Source organism: Trachymyrmex septentrionalis, unplaced genomic scaffold, assembly GCF_001594115.1.
Source record: "Trachymyrmex septentrionalis isolate Tsep2-gDNA-1 unplaced genomic scaffold, Tsep1.0 scaffold37, whole genome shotgun sequence".
Lineage (NCBI taxonomy): Eukaryota > Metazoa > Arthropoda > Insecta > Hymenoptera > Formicidae > Trachymyrmex > Trachymyrmex septentrionalis.
Genome location: NW_017305536.1, coordinates 3,180,952 through 3,193,642, shown reverse-complemented (window position 1 = coordinate 3,193,642; position 12,691 = coordinate 3,180,952). Strand labels below are relative to the sequence as shown.

General features: G+C 36.7%; 3 protein-coding genes across 6 annotated transcripts in view; 2 read left to right on the top strand and 1 right to left on the bottom strand.

Moving 5' to 3' along the window:
• Positions 1–3,846, top strand: part of LOC108750466 — a 129,372-nt gene extending 125,526 nt beyond the window's left edge. The window contains exon 5 of the mRNA XM_018489918.1: positions 3,497–3,846. The gene's annotated coding sequence lies outside the window, so the exon portion shown is untranslated. The remainder of the gene's footprint in view (positions 1–3,496) is intronic.
• Positions 3,847–5,313: 1,467 nt separating this feature from the next.
• Positions 5,314–6,068, bottom strand: LOC108750467. Its single transcript, XM_018489919.1, has 2 exons — positions 5,765–6,068; positions 5,314–5,578 (listed from the first exon to the last, which is right to left on the bottom strand). Exons 1-2 carry the CDS (start codon positions 5,934–5,936, stop codon positions 5,508–5,510), a joined length of 243 nt encoding a protein of 80 aa, XP_018345421.1. The 5' UTR covers positions 5,937–6,068; the 3' UTR covers positions 5,314–5,507.
• Positions 6,069–7,393: 1,325 nt separating this feature from the next.
• Positions 7,394–12,691, top strand: part of LOC108750841 (coronin-6) — a 6,843-nt gene continuing 1,545 nt past the window's right edge. Inside the window, exons 1-3 of one of the 4 annotated variants that reach the window (XM_018490651.1) lie at positions 7,394–7,574; positions 9,872–10,077; positions 10,451–10,932. In XM_018490651.1, the coding sequence (XP_018346153.1) occupies positions 9,880–10,077; positions 10,451–10,932 (680 nt within the window). In that variant the 5' untranslated portion in view covers positions 7,394–7,574; positions 9,872–9,879. Of the gene's footprint in view, positions 7,575–7,703; positions 7,809–9,413; positions 9,529–9,866; positions 10,078–10,450; positions 10,933–12,691 lie in introns of those variants that run through there. The other 3 variants (XM_018490649.1, XM_018490652.1, XM_018490650.1) reach the window with 3 other exon arrangements.

Here is a 12,691-nt window from a genome sequence, read left to right as displayed (position 1 = left end):
ATAATTATTACTCAATCCATGAATTATCTTCCTAGATGAACTAAAGAATTATGAAAGAATATCGTGTTTAAAAAATAGAGATACATAATTTCTTTCGCGTATAATAAATTAAATTAAGAATAAAATTGTGCGGTATGAAAGAGCGGTACGTCTTTGTCTCCTTCATCTTCATTTTCTTTGTCCCTTCGATCTGAAGAGGCATTTACTCATTGGTCACGCGTAATAATACGATGCGTCGCAGGGTTTGCGTCAGCGAACACGTCGCGAGAGTGTCGCGACCTTAAGAAGGAAAAAAAGAAAAGAAAAGAATCTAGTTTATTTCGCAATAAATTCCCCGTCGCGAGTCGAGACGAGCCGAGCCGAGTGAGCGCGCGGCGCAATGTGATTTGTGTCTTGTGCCGGCCCTAAAGGTCGAGAATGGAGAAGAGATGCGGTTGCAGCCTCCTTGTGCAACGATCCTTTCTCGATTTGCGGATTTCTGTGCGAATCTCTGACACGGGACGACTGCGGCGAGCCTCCTAAGCAGGAAAGTTGTCGAAGGTAGGCGGAGATCGCGCGATAGAGATAGGGCTCGGCACGCAGGTGACTTTCTTGATTTACAGCATGTTAATACCGGCTCCCGAACTGTCGAATTTATCATAATTTGTGGTTAAAAGGGAACCGAGATGGTGACGCGAGATAATGTTATTGTAGACACGTCATTAAGGATGTTTTGGCTATAAGTATATCAGCTGAAAATCAAGTCAAACACAATTAGCCAAAATCAGTTAATTTTATTTAAGAAATTTTAATGCTATTACAACTCGTGAATCAAATGCAAAAAGTAAAACAAATAAATAATTTAGCTTATAATGATTTTATGCAATAATTAATAACTATATTTTTCTGCATTTAGGTCAATAATTTTTAAACGAGTGAATAAAAAAAAATATTGCACGAATATTTATTATTATTTCATCAGTATACGTAAAATTTGATTTGATTCTTAATGTTTCTTCCTCATTAAATTTGCAAATAAATATTACAAAATGTGATTTTAAGAATCAAGATAAACAAAAAAATTATATATCTTTTTACTAATTAAAGAATTGTGCTTGTTTTACACAGATATTCAGTAATAATAGAACATATATTTGAAATGTTGTATTTTTTATATTGTTTTTAAGAGTGTACGTATATACCTTTAATCGTGTAAACATCGAGATCAGTAGCGAAACTTTTTTAGTCAGTAAGATATTTCACGCCGGAGAATCGCGTTCAAAGTTTAAGTAATATTTCCATCGCGCACATGAAAATTAAAAATGTGTGAGCGCGGACAATACGTTTATAATAAATTTTGTGAGTGCATTGATAATACATACCTCAAGAAAAATGAATATCGAAACAAGTTGAGAAAGAATTTTGTCTTATAAGAAAAAATATTCGATTAAAAGAACTTTTCTCTTTTTATGTAAGATGTTAGCAGAACAGTAAGTCATTATAATGCCGAAATGATGTCAAAATAACATCATTTTGACGTTATCATGACTTGTTCTGCTTGGGTAATTTTAAATTAAAAAAACTTAATTTTTTTGTGTAATCTCAGTTCGTAATTTTTGAAGACTTGAAGACTTATGAATTTACGGAAACTTTGAATTCGCTCATTTTCCGCAGGGTATGCTCTCTTGACATAATCAAAGCGGTTAGATACGAGTCTTCTAAAGACGGAGGAAGCGAATTACCGTCGAGTTGATATTTGCACTAATCGGATTCACGAGCGAATATAATCCTAAACGAGCACATGAACCGTCCCATTAAATTCAAGCAGAAGTTGAGGTGAACTGCATGATTTGATCTTTCGCCAACATTTCGTACTTGTGTGTGTACATTTTATTATCGATGAAAATTATTCCTTATGCTGCAAGCTCATTTTATCTCACGATACATCTTGAAAAAACTTGAAATCGAAAACGCAATTAAAGATAACAAAAAAAGCGTCAAAAACAATCTTGACACATCGAATTTTTCATTGTAGATAAAATATGAAGCCTTAAACGAAAACAGTGGCAATTTTGATGAATCCGTAGAACCCAGTTGCCCGGGACGCAAATATTATATCTCGAAATAATTCGATCGATATGCGCAGACGGTTATTCTTGAGTCTCGCTTTTGGTATGACGTAATTTGATAATAAATTTCACATTACATACGAAGGAATCAAATCATTGCTCTAATTTCAGCGAACTTACTCGCTGGCTCATCATAGAGACATATGACAAAAATATACCTGGCTAGGTCGAACTTAAATTTCTAATCACCCAAATTATTATTAGAAATAAACAACGCTATCTCGTCGCGAACATTTTACTTGAGATTGGAAATTCAAGAAACGATAGTGACGCTGATTGACGCTGAAAACAAAAATTAAATTTTCACTCCTGTTTAATAATTATAGTAAAGTGTAAAAATATTTGTAATATAAAATGAATAATAAGAAAAAGACAATGAAGTTGTATCAGAGTGAAATGTAATAATTATTTATTTACGTTAGGGTATGACAATTTAAATTAATTAATTTTATTAGTATGGTCGGGAAACATTATTGAGCGGACAAGAAACTGATGAAATCCAGGAGAGGCTGCGTTACATGCATAAGCCTCCCCGGGGCCTTTGAAACGAACGAAGGAACGGTCTTGCAATTACGCGTTGACGCAATAGTGCGAGGGGCATACCACGCGCTCCGGGTTCTCGCTTTCTCTCATCTTCCGAACGATCGAGTGGCTGGAATATGTTCGATTTATCGAACGGAGACGGAATGAAGGACCTTGATCCTTCCCCACGACACCGATCTTCTCACCGTTTTCCCTTCCTTTCTCCGTTATTATTTTTTTTTTTCTCCTTTCTCGCTCGTCATTCGAAGCGCGCGATGATGGACGTCGCTCGGTTTTTCTCCAAGCTATGAACGTATTACATAAGGCGGGGTTAACAGCAAAATTCTCGGTTTCCACAGCCTGGTGAACCGCGTCGAATCGCCGAGATGCGCGTACGGATATGCAACGTGCTCGTTTCTGTGGTCGCGCGCGACTCGTAGCGTTCGCGAAAGAAGAAAAAACGAAACACGCTGCAAAACCGCATAGACGGCGTTTCCGAAGAATATATACTATATTTTACGTTCTTGTTTGTGGTTGTGTCCATTTTTCCGGAAAGAAAAATAGGCGAGGGAGTGTCCACGACTTCTCGCGGTCCAGGCAAGATTTGACAATGCGATGAAATGCAGTGTTCTATTCCACTGTGATGTGTCAAATTCTTGAAGTATTCTCTTCTCCTTCCGAAACTTAGCAACGCAACTCTTTTTCGCCTATTTTCTAATTTCAGACGCAGATGATTTAAATTAAAAGTTTGGACCGAAAGAAAAACAAAAAAATCTTCCAAGCTTTCGTTCGATTTTTTTTCTTGCCTTTTAAAAGGAGGATCTTTGACTTTTAATTCTAATAATTCTGTTCTTTTTCCATTAAAGATGCAGGAGATGGATCAGGCGGGGGTCGCGGGACGCGGGCCTGATTGTCTGTCCATCGCAAACGGGGCACAGGCAGCACACGTAACAGGCACGCCGAACGTGTACCGGATGGATCGCACCGTGTTCCAAGTATTACAAGAGCGATCTCCTGCGTGTCAAGACTGCCGATGCGGCAAGAGGCCGTGCGCGGGGCACACGTCCCTCTTCTTCGTGTGCCATCTTCTTCGCCGGGAACGCCAGGGTGTGGCGCTAGAACCCGAAGAACGACCTTAGACACGACCTCGTCTAAGACTTACAAAAGCCGTGTCGCACCTTCCGTTTCGGCAGCTGATGAACAAGTATCCTGCGCGGGAGGATAAAAGCTTATTCCATTTGTTATTCATTGCCGATCGATCTGTCACAGATTGTGCAAATGCATAAAAGGCAATGGCCATATGCCTTTTTAAAATATTCTCTATAACTGTCATACTGTTTTCTGTTGTTGACATTAAATCGATCATATTGTAATGTAATATAATATTTAAAAAATAGGATAAAATCTATAATTTCCTTATTATTTATAGCAATTATAATGACGATATAAAATATTCTGCTTCATTTTTTAAAGATCTTACTTCGGATAAAATAAATTTCAAGAAATAATTTTCCCTTTAATGTGTGTAATCACTTTTCGAGAATATCAGAAATAAAAAATAAACTATAAATTGTAACATCTAGATCTTTTGAAAACAATTGCGATTTCAAATCAATCATAATACAAAAAAATAGTCATTTTATTATTGGTAGCAACTACAATAACGATATAAAATATTTTGTTTCATTTTTTAAAGATCTTACAAAATGAATTTCAATAAATAATTTTCCCTTGACTTTTTAGTATTCACATGACTTTTCGAAAATATCGGAATTCCAACAATCGCTATATGTTGTTAAAAAATTTATCTGAATTTTTTAAAAATATCTACGAATGATTTGCTCAAATTGAACTGAAATATGATCTTCGGATAATTTCAGCTTCCAAATATCATCGAATATAAATACTTTAATATTCGCAATTTTGCTACGAAATACGTTTCGGGTCGCATAGGCGATCGATCCGCGTTGAGACTCGCACAGTGGGTACACAAGTTTACATCGCTACGCAATGGCCAGCGTGTCCTGTAAGTGTATCGTCGAGTACGTAACAGGAAGTAACGCGGTGCGAATATTAACGAGCGGGCGCGCACCACGAAAGCGTTTACGGCTCGCTCTCCGCGTTGCACGCGCGCCTTTGTATTTTGCAACACGTGCAATACGCGTGTGCGCGCGCGCGCATCGATGTTTCACACCGCATATCAGCCTCAATAGCGTTTCGCGGAATAGAAGCAGATAATACGCTTCACATCTCAAAATGTGAAAAAATCAAAAGATTTAAAGATAGGAAATAAAAAATTCTATATTTGAAAAAAAAGCAACTGGTCCATAATATTTTGTATACGTAAAACAAGATATGTCTGTTGTCTTTTTATCATTTTGAAGCTTGGAATAAAGTATTTTGTATTTTATATTTTAAAATAATGTAAGTATTGACAATTTACACCCAATAAGAGGCTATCATATAACACTTGAATGGCAAAAGTATTACATAAAGGTAGAAAATTTTTTGCTTTAATCTCTTTCTCTTTTGCGTTTATAATTTAAAGTTTATAGGAGAGATACGAAAATAATTATATAAAACAAAAATATATTTTTAATATAAAAATCTTAATAATACAATAACTTTTCAGGAAACATTTAATATTCAAAATTAGTTTTAGATATTAGTGTTTAGTTAAAGGTAAATATTCTCAATATCATCATATTTGTGAAAGATTCAATAGACTTCATAGACAAATCTTATGCTCTAGATAAAGACCATAAGTGAGGAAAGAACATGATAAAATATATATATTATTTTCACATCACACTCACATTTTTATGTGCAATTGCTACAAAATACCGTGGCTTTATGTTTGCTTAAATAAGTTACTTCTCAGCAGAGTTTAAATTTATCTTGGAAGGGTGGTAAGTCGAAAATCCTGGCTGTACCAAGGAGTACTAACACTGGAAACAAAATTATTGTATATAAACATTAAGTAAAGATTCATGAATATTTTTTATTAGAGAGAGTAAAATAAATATTTTTATTAGTAAAATTTATTTATTATTATTTGAGTACAAAGTGTGTTCTGCTTCTAATAAAGCAGAATAAAGTCACAAAACAATATTATGCTACTCGAATCGACGTACCAGAGGCAACCGAGCACATTGCTGCTTTTCCTATTTGCTTTTTGTACTGTTTGGAGTGGTGACAGACGTATAAACCGGCAGCGACAAGGCCGCTACCGCTCAGCAGTCTGCATTCGAGACAATCGCGATTTCTGTTGCTGATCATACTGTTTACTGTGTGTATGTTAGTCATATCTCGATCTTAGACACGATTTACGGAAGTAATAAAAGTATCGCATACGACGAAACGACTTTTCAAAGAGGTTAGAATACGAATTGCACAACGTCTCACCAGCTATGTATGAACACTTGTCTTCAGCCTTCACTTGACTTGTCAATTATTCAATCATCGATGTAATTATATATCTAGAAACGAAAACTTCACTTGGACAAAATTATCGAAGCGTCTCTTTTTTCATGCATTTTGGAACGCATTAGCGTATACCTACTGACATTTGAGAAACAAATTTCGTTACTAGATGTCGTGTGTGTTCCAAAACAATCAAGAAAGATCCCTTTTACATCGAGTTGTACAGTAGTATTCTAGGCATTTTAATTTTATACATATAATATTATTAGAAACTTAAGTTAGAGAGAGAAAATCTGAAAATGAACATCCCGGCCTTTTTTTGTGTACCAAATCTAGTAGGGTAATGTCCATGTTTTCGTGGTTTTCTTTCATGCTATTACGTAGGTTATACCACCGATAAGATTAAAGACCGTCAACCCTGGGCAAATTTTCATCCATACAAAAAAAACCCAAAGATAATTGAAGAACGCTGATATTATCGACAATTGATATAAATTAGGATAATTGGATTAACATAAATAATTGGATAATATATCATTAAATTGATGATTTTTTTATTATATAAAGTAATGTCCGCTCACATTTCTCTCTAATATTATATCGACGACGAGTCGATGATTATATCCATGCGCCATCTCTATATCATGTGTATAATTAATTCTTAAGCTCAATCTCTACATTATCCACGTTAAAAGTCAATCCGAAATTCGCGACATGCAGCCATTTAACTTTCAGTTTTTTTATGTAAACATAAGCTACGCTATGTTTGGAAGATACAAATGTAGCTTGCGCGCGTGGTTCTTATATCTAATTCACACTGGACGCAGCAAGCGTCAAGCAGCTGAGCAGCAGCCAATCAGTGAGGCGATATTTACAGTGGCGTAAACAATATCGCCTCGCTGGTTGGTTGCTACTCCGCTGCTTGACGCTTGCTGCATCCAGTGTGAATTAGACATTAGTTATTTTATCGCGTATCACGCTATATATAATCGCATCCTGATTGATTGATTTGCTTAAGGTGCCTTTTCATGCTGATTACTTATTTTCAGCGTCAATATAGATATCGTGATCAAAATTGACGTTTGAGTTTTTCTTATACGTTTCTTTATATGCATGTGGGACCATCATTTGAGAAATCAAATATAAAGGGATGATCCGTACGCTATGAATGCATAACAAAAAATGTGTAGAAAATGGTAAAGTAAGATAAAAATTTCTTTTTTTTTTATTGTTCGTTCGCAACGGTTGGCGCACTGTGGTGCTTTGGGCGTGAAAAGTTGGCGAGTTTGTGTTTCAGAAACTGGCAACCCTGCTTTGAATAGTATTCTCACAAACTGCGAGGTCGAGAATCGGCGTTCGTGTCGTCGTCAGCGCTCGTGGAGGTTAGCGGCGGGGAGAAGAGTTCACTTCCAAAAGCGTGCATCTTCGACTGTCACAGCGGGAGAGGGAGAATCAGTTCGCAAGTTCTGCTCGTACGCGCGTGTAATATAGTGGTGGTGCGCGGCGCAAAATTCGCCAGAGGTATCGATCCTCTCTCGTGATATATCGATAATTCCTCTAATTAACGAGAAAACATTTTCAATTAAAACCTCCAAAGAATGAAATAAAATTGCAAACGAGATGGACGAGTCTATGTAAGAGAGAGAGAGAGAAAAAGGAAAACAAAAGAAGAGCGAAAGAAAGACCGGTGCGAACACAGCATTGCTAAACTCGCCGGGGGTGATTGATTCGGCGGGGTGCGCGTTTCCAAATAAGGTATTCCCGAATGCCTTGCGGGAGCTCTCGTCTGTTTTTTCACAGCGCTGCTCCTCTTCAATGAATCGCACATCGCACATTCGCGCGATGTATTCCCGTGATGTATGGCGGGAATACGAATCTCGTTATTTCGCTCTTCGTTCTATCGTATTTCTTTTTTTTTCATTCTGCTTCTTTTCTTTCGATCGTTCAACGCCGGTGATTAACCACCTTGGAAGTACATTTCCGGCACAAGATATCGTGCTACGATCTTCTATCGTATTTTTTTCCATTTTGCTTATTTTTTTTTCTTGTAATCGTTCAATGCCGCGCGGTGACTAACCACCTTGAAAATACATTCCGGTGTAAGATATCGCGTTGCGATAATGCGGTTGGATAACGATAACCGCAAGCAGTTCTTATCACCCGTCGTTTTCCGTTAGACGTTCACGAGTCGGACGAAAGCGTCGAGAACAAAAATAAAAACAAACAGATTATTTTTTTATAGCTGCATTAAAACCGGTATTCATAGTCGATTCTTATATTTAAGTGCAGTTAAGTTGTTATAAATCTATTACAAAACTGTGTATTATATATAGTATTATAATTAAGATATTATTTCAGACGGTCTTAAAAAAATCGATTATGAATACCGATCTTAATAAACGCACCCTTATTTGTATTTAAAGTGTTGAATATGTATACGTTAAAGGTATTCGGCAAAAGCAAAAAGAAAAATTCTAATGCATCCAGTGCAACAAAAAAGCAAACCTAAATAAAGTGCTTTCTATTAAAGCTCGATTCAGTTCAAGCATTAATGTAAGATTAACTCTAATCGGTTCAATAAACTTCTTATCTTTTTGTAATTCTAAGAATTAAGAAAAAATAAACAGTAAAGTTAAAATTAATCTTACACTGATGTGTGGAAACCGGAATGTTCCTATATCGATGCCAAGATTAACTTTAATCTTGGTTTATAACTTACTCTTTCTCTTTTTCTAATTCTAAGAATTAGAAGAGGATAAAGAGTAAATTAAACCGAGATTAAAGTTAATCTATATTGGTAGAAATAATTATCGACACACACACACAAATATTTTATTTTTCTCGGGATTTAATGTGTAGCAGACAGTCTAGAATGACATTTGTGTCGTCTTAAATTGTCACAAATGGAAAGCATAATCGCAGGTGGGAGGGAGGGAGGGGTGGGGTGGGGGAGAATAGCGCGAAGCTGCAACCAGGAGAATCAGCCGCGATTTTCGAATCCTTCGCCCCGTTCGAGAGAATCGAGAGACACGATGAAGAATTGATGATCTCCCGGAGTGTTCGCGTGTCGCGCGAGTAGGTCAGGCTGGTCAGGACGAGAATGACACATATGCGAAGAGCGTATTATTTCGAATCACATTCGTGAATCACGGTCTCTTGCGCGCTCTCTTTCGCTCTCTTTCTCACTCTCGCTCGGGCGCGGCCGCGCTCGCGCGACCCCGTCTATTTCGGTGAATCGAAATCATTTTTCGATGCACCATGTAAGGAGCGCGGGAAGCGCTCTCTCTCTCTCTCTCTCTCTCTCTCTCTCTCTCTCTCTCTCTCTTTTCTCTTCCTCTCTTCATCCGTTCGCCGTGATAATCGGCAAAGCTCGCAAAACTGTTCATTACGCATGCCGCGGCGGTCGCGTCGAACACGTAGATGCAAAGCGACCGAGCATTCGAAATATCTTCTTATTGCAGTCGTGTCCGTTTGTGTATGACACTATACGAGAGAACAGACAGAAAGAAAATGAAGGAGAGAGAGAGAGAGAGAGAGAGAGAGAGAGAGAGAGAGGGATGGAATGAGAGTGGGGAATCTATTTATAAAGAGCGGGGATGTTCCACGCGACGCCCACGCCCGTGTCGCGGACGCATGTACGGTGATAATTTATTAAAAATAATCGCGGCAGAAAAGACCGACGCACGTCGGCGATCCCCGCGGAGACTGCTCCACCTCGCCAGGCCCGTTCTTTTCTCTCTCTCTCTTTCTCTCTCTCTCTCTCACTCTCTCACGCACACAGTCTCACCGTTGTCTCCGCTCCGTTGATTGCAGAGCAGGTGCAGACATGTCTTTCCGCGTGGTGCGCACCAGCAAGTTCCGCCACGTGTACGGAACTCCGTTGAAGCGCGAGCAATGCTACGACAACATCAGGGTGTCCAAGTCGTCGTGGGACTCGACCTTCTGCGCCGTGAATCCCAAGTTTCTCGCCATCATCGTTGAATCGGCGGGCGGCGGTGCCTTCATCGTCTTGCCGCACAACAAGGTGAGCTTCCTTTACTTTTTTTATTTTTTTCTGTTCCTTTGGGTCTGTTTTGATAATGATTTTATAGCTGTACGCACTTTGTACTTAAAGCAAAGTAGATATTGATATTTGACAAAAGCGAGAAAATCTAGTGCAGTCCACAATGCAGTAAAAAGATAGACCTCTTTACATTTATGCCTGCCCCAATTTCGTCGTCGAGTTTCTCCCCTTTCATTGGCTAACGCAGTCGGATTGGCATGTCGTGTATATGTATTATTACAGTGACAACAGCAGTAATGGTATAGCTTTCCAAATGACAGTTTGCAATATCCGTTTCAAGTTCCTTGGCCACACCATAATTGGTAGCTGATCTCTATTGTTGAAACGTTTGTAGGTAGGAAGAATACCGGCGGACTATCCTTTAGTAGGTGGACACAAGGGACCTGTACTAGACATCGCTTGGTGCCCTCATAATGATAATGTCATAGCCTCCGGTTCCGAGGACTGTGTTGTCAAAGTATGGCAGATACCCGATGGAGGTATTTCCAGGACATTGACCGAGTCGATAGTAGATCTGCAACTGCATCAACGCAGAGTCGGTCTAGTGCTATGGCATCCCTCTGCGTTAAACGTGCTGCTCACAGCCGGCTCGGACAATCTTGTTATCATTTGGAACGTCGGGACGGGAGAAGCTCTGATGCGCATCGACTGCCATCCAGACGTGGTTTATTCCGCATGCTGGAACTGGGATGGATCTCGATTAGTCACTACGTGCAAAGATAAAAAAATTAGAATCCTAGATCCGAGGTCGGGAGAAATATTGGAAGAAGCTATAGCGCATGAGGGAAGCAAGGCAACGCGTGCCATCTTTCTTAGGTACGTACTCCATGTATTTTATTCTTTCGAAGCATTTTAGCTTCTTTTTATTGCTATATATTATTCACATATATTATATAAAAAAAAATCAGATTGATGCAACAAGGAAAAGAGAATATAGAAATATAGAAAAATATAGACATATTTGCAAAACAGATTAAATTCTAATGTTTTTATCAATGGTAGTTCAACTTTAATTCCGATTTAACTATTGATCTTTTTCTAGTTCCAAGAATTAGAAAAATATGAAGAATAAGTTAAACCGAGATTAAATTAATCTACATTAGTGGAAATAAGTATAATTCTTGAAGTATAGAAACAGCAAATAGAGAAAACATAATTTTCCTAAAAAGCTGTTTAAATTTTTCTTTAAGATGAATATAATTTCCAGTTGCATCAGCCTTATTTTAAATATCACTCTAATAGATACGTTACAATATTATTTGTTTAAATGTAAATATTTAAATACATACTTAATTCTGAAATTCTTATTTCTCTCCACTTTCTAATCAAAAGACGTTTAATTTAAATGCACTATTAACATGACTCAACATTGAAAATGACAAAAAACATTATTTTACGATTATTTTTCTAACGTCTTTACATATATATATGATATATAATTCAGAATGCTATACTGTCGATATTTTAAATATAAAAGTAACCAATTTTTATGGCTATGATTTTGTAAGAGGAAGAGTGCATTAAACTAACGAGTGAATTTGCATGAGAGAGTGTGGATGTAGATAAATATTAAACAAAAAGGAATGTGTGAATAATATTACAATATAATTGTACAAAGTTGCAACTTTTTTACTTTTTATATTAGGTACTTGAATTTAAACGTTTATAAGAGAACAAGTGTAAAACGTGTTTATAAAACATAATCATCAAATGGAATACATCCACCTTTTTACACAAATATATATATTAATAATAATTCAATATAAATAATTTATGTGTTAGTAGAAATTGTTTAGAGATAATTTTTTTTTAGATATAGCCACAATATTGGAGCTCTTCCTTTCTATATTGTTATTCCTATTTTGTCTTTTCTTTTTGGTATACCATTTTCGACTAACTTGACGTGACTATATATATTCGCGTCGACATATACACGATACTTTTCGTGCTTTTGTCCACAAGTGTTTTAGAGTTTATAAGACAAACATGTTAGCGTACGTAAAGGTACATTTGTTTTTATCATCTTATATTTCCGGTTTGTGTAGTGCAAGATTCTGATAATTTTTAATGGAAAGATCACCAGACTGAATTTTCGACAATGACGAAGATGCCAACTTAATATATACGAATGTCAAGATGTGCTCTGTAATTCTCCATAAATATTCCAGTAAGTATTGTGCACCAAGTTATTAATTTAAACTGTAATTGTAAATGTTAGAATGCTTAAAAATAATTATATAAGTTACAACGAATATCAATTTCGTTAGAAATGTTTTTACAAAATAATATAATGATAATTATTGTTTACGCTTGTAAAAGAAAGGATTTACCAGTACTTGTACAAGTTTATGCAAGCAAGTGTTGTACATATGTAATTTGTGTATTATAATTGTATTTCTTATATTGCAATATGTGTCTTGTTTGTGACAACGTTCATGAAAGATATGTGTAAAATATTGTAAAAAAGCTCTATGTAATGAGGTGGTAATAAGGTGGATGTAATAAAAGAGTTTTGATGATTAAAATTTCTGTATGTAAAATATTATAATAAGATATTACAAAGTAATGCAATGTA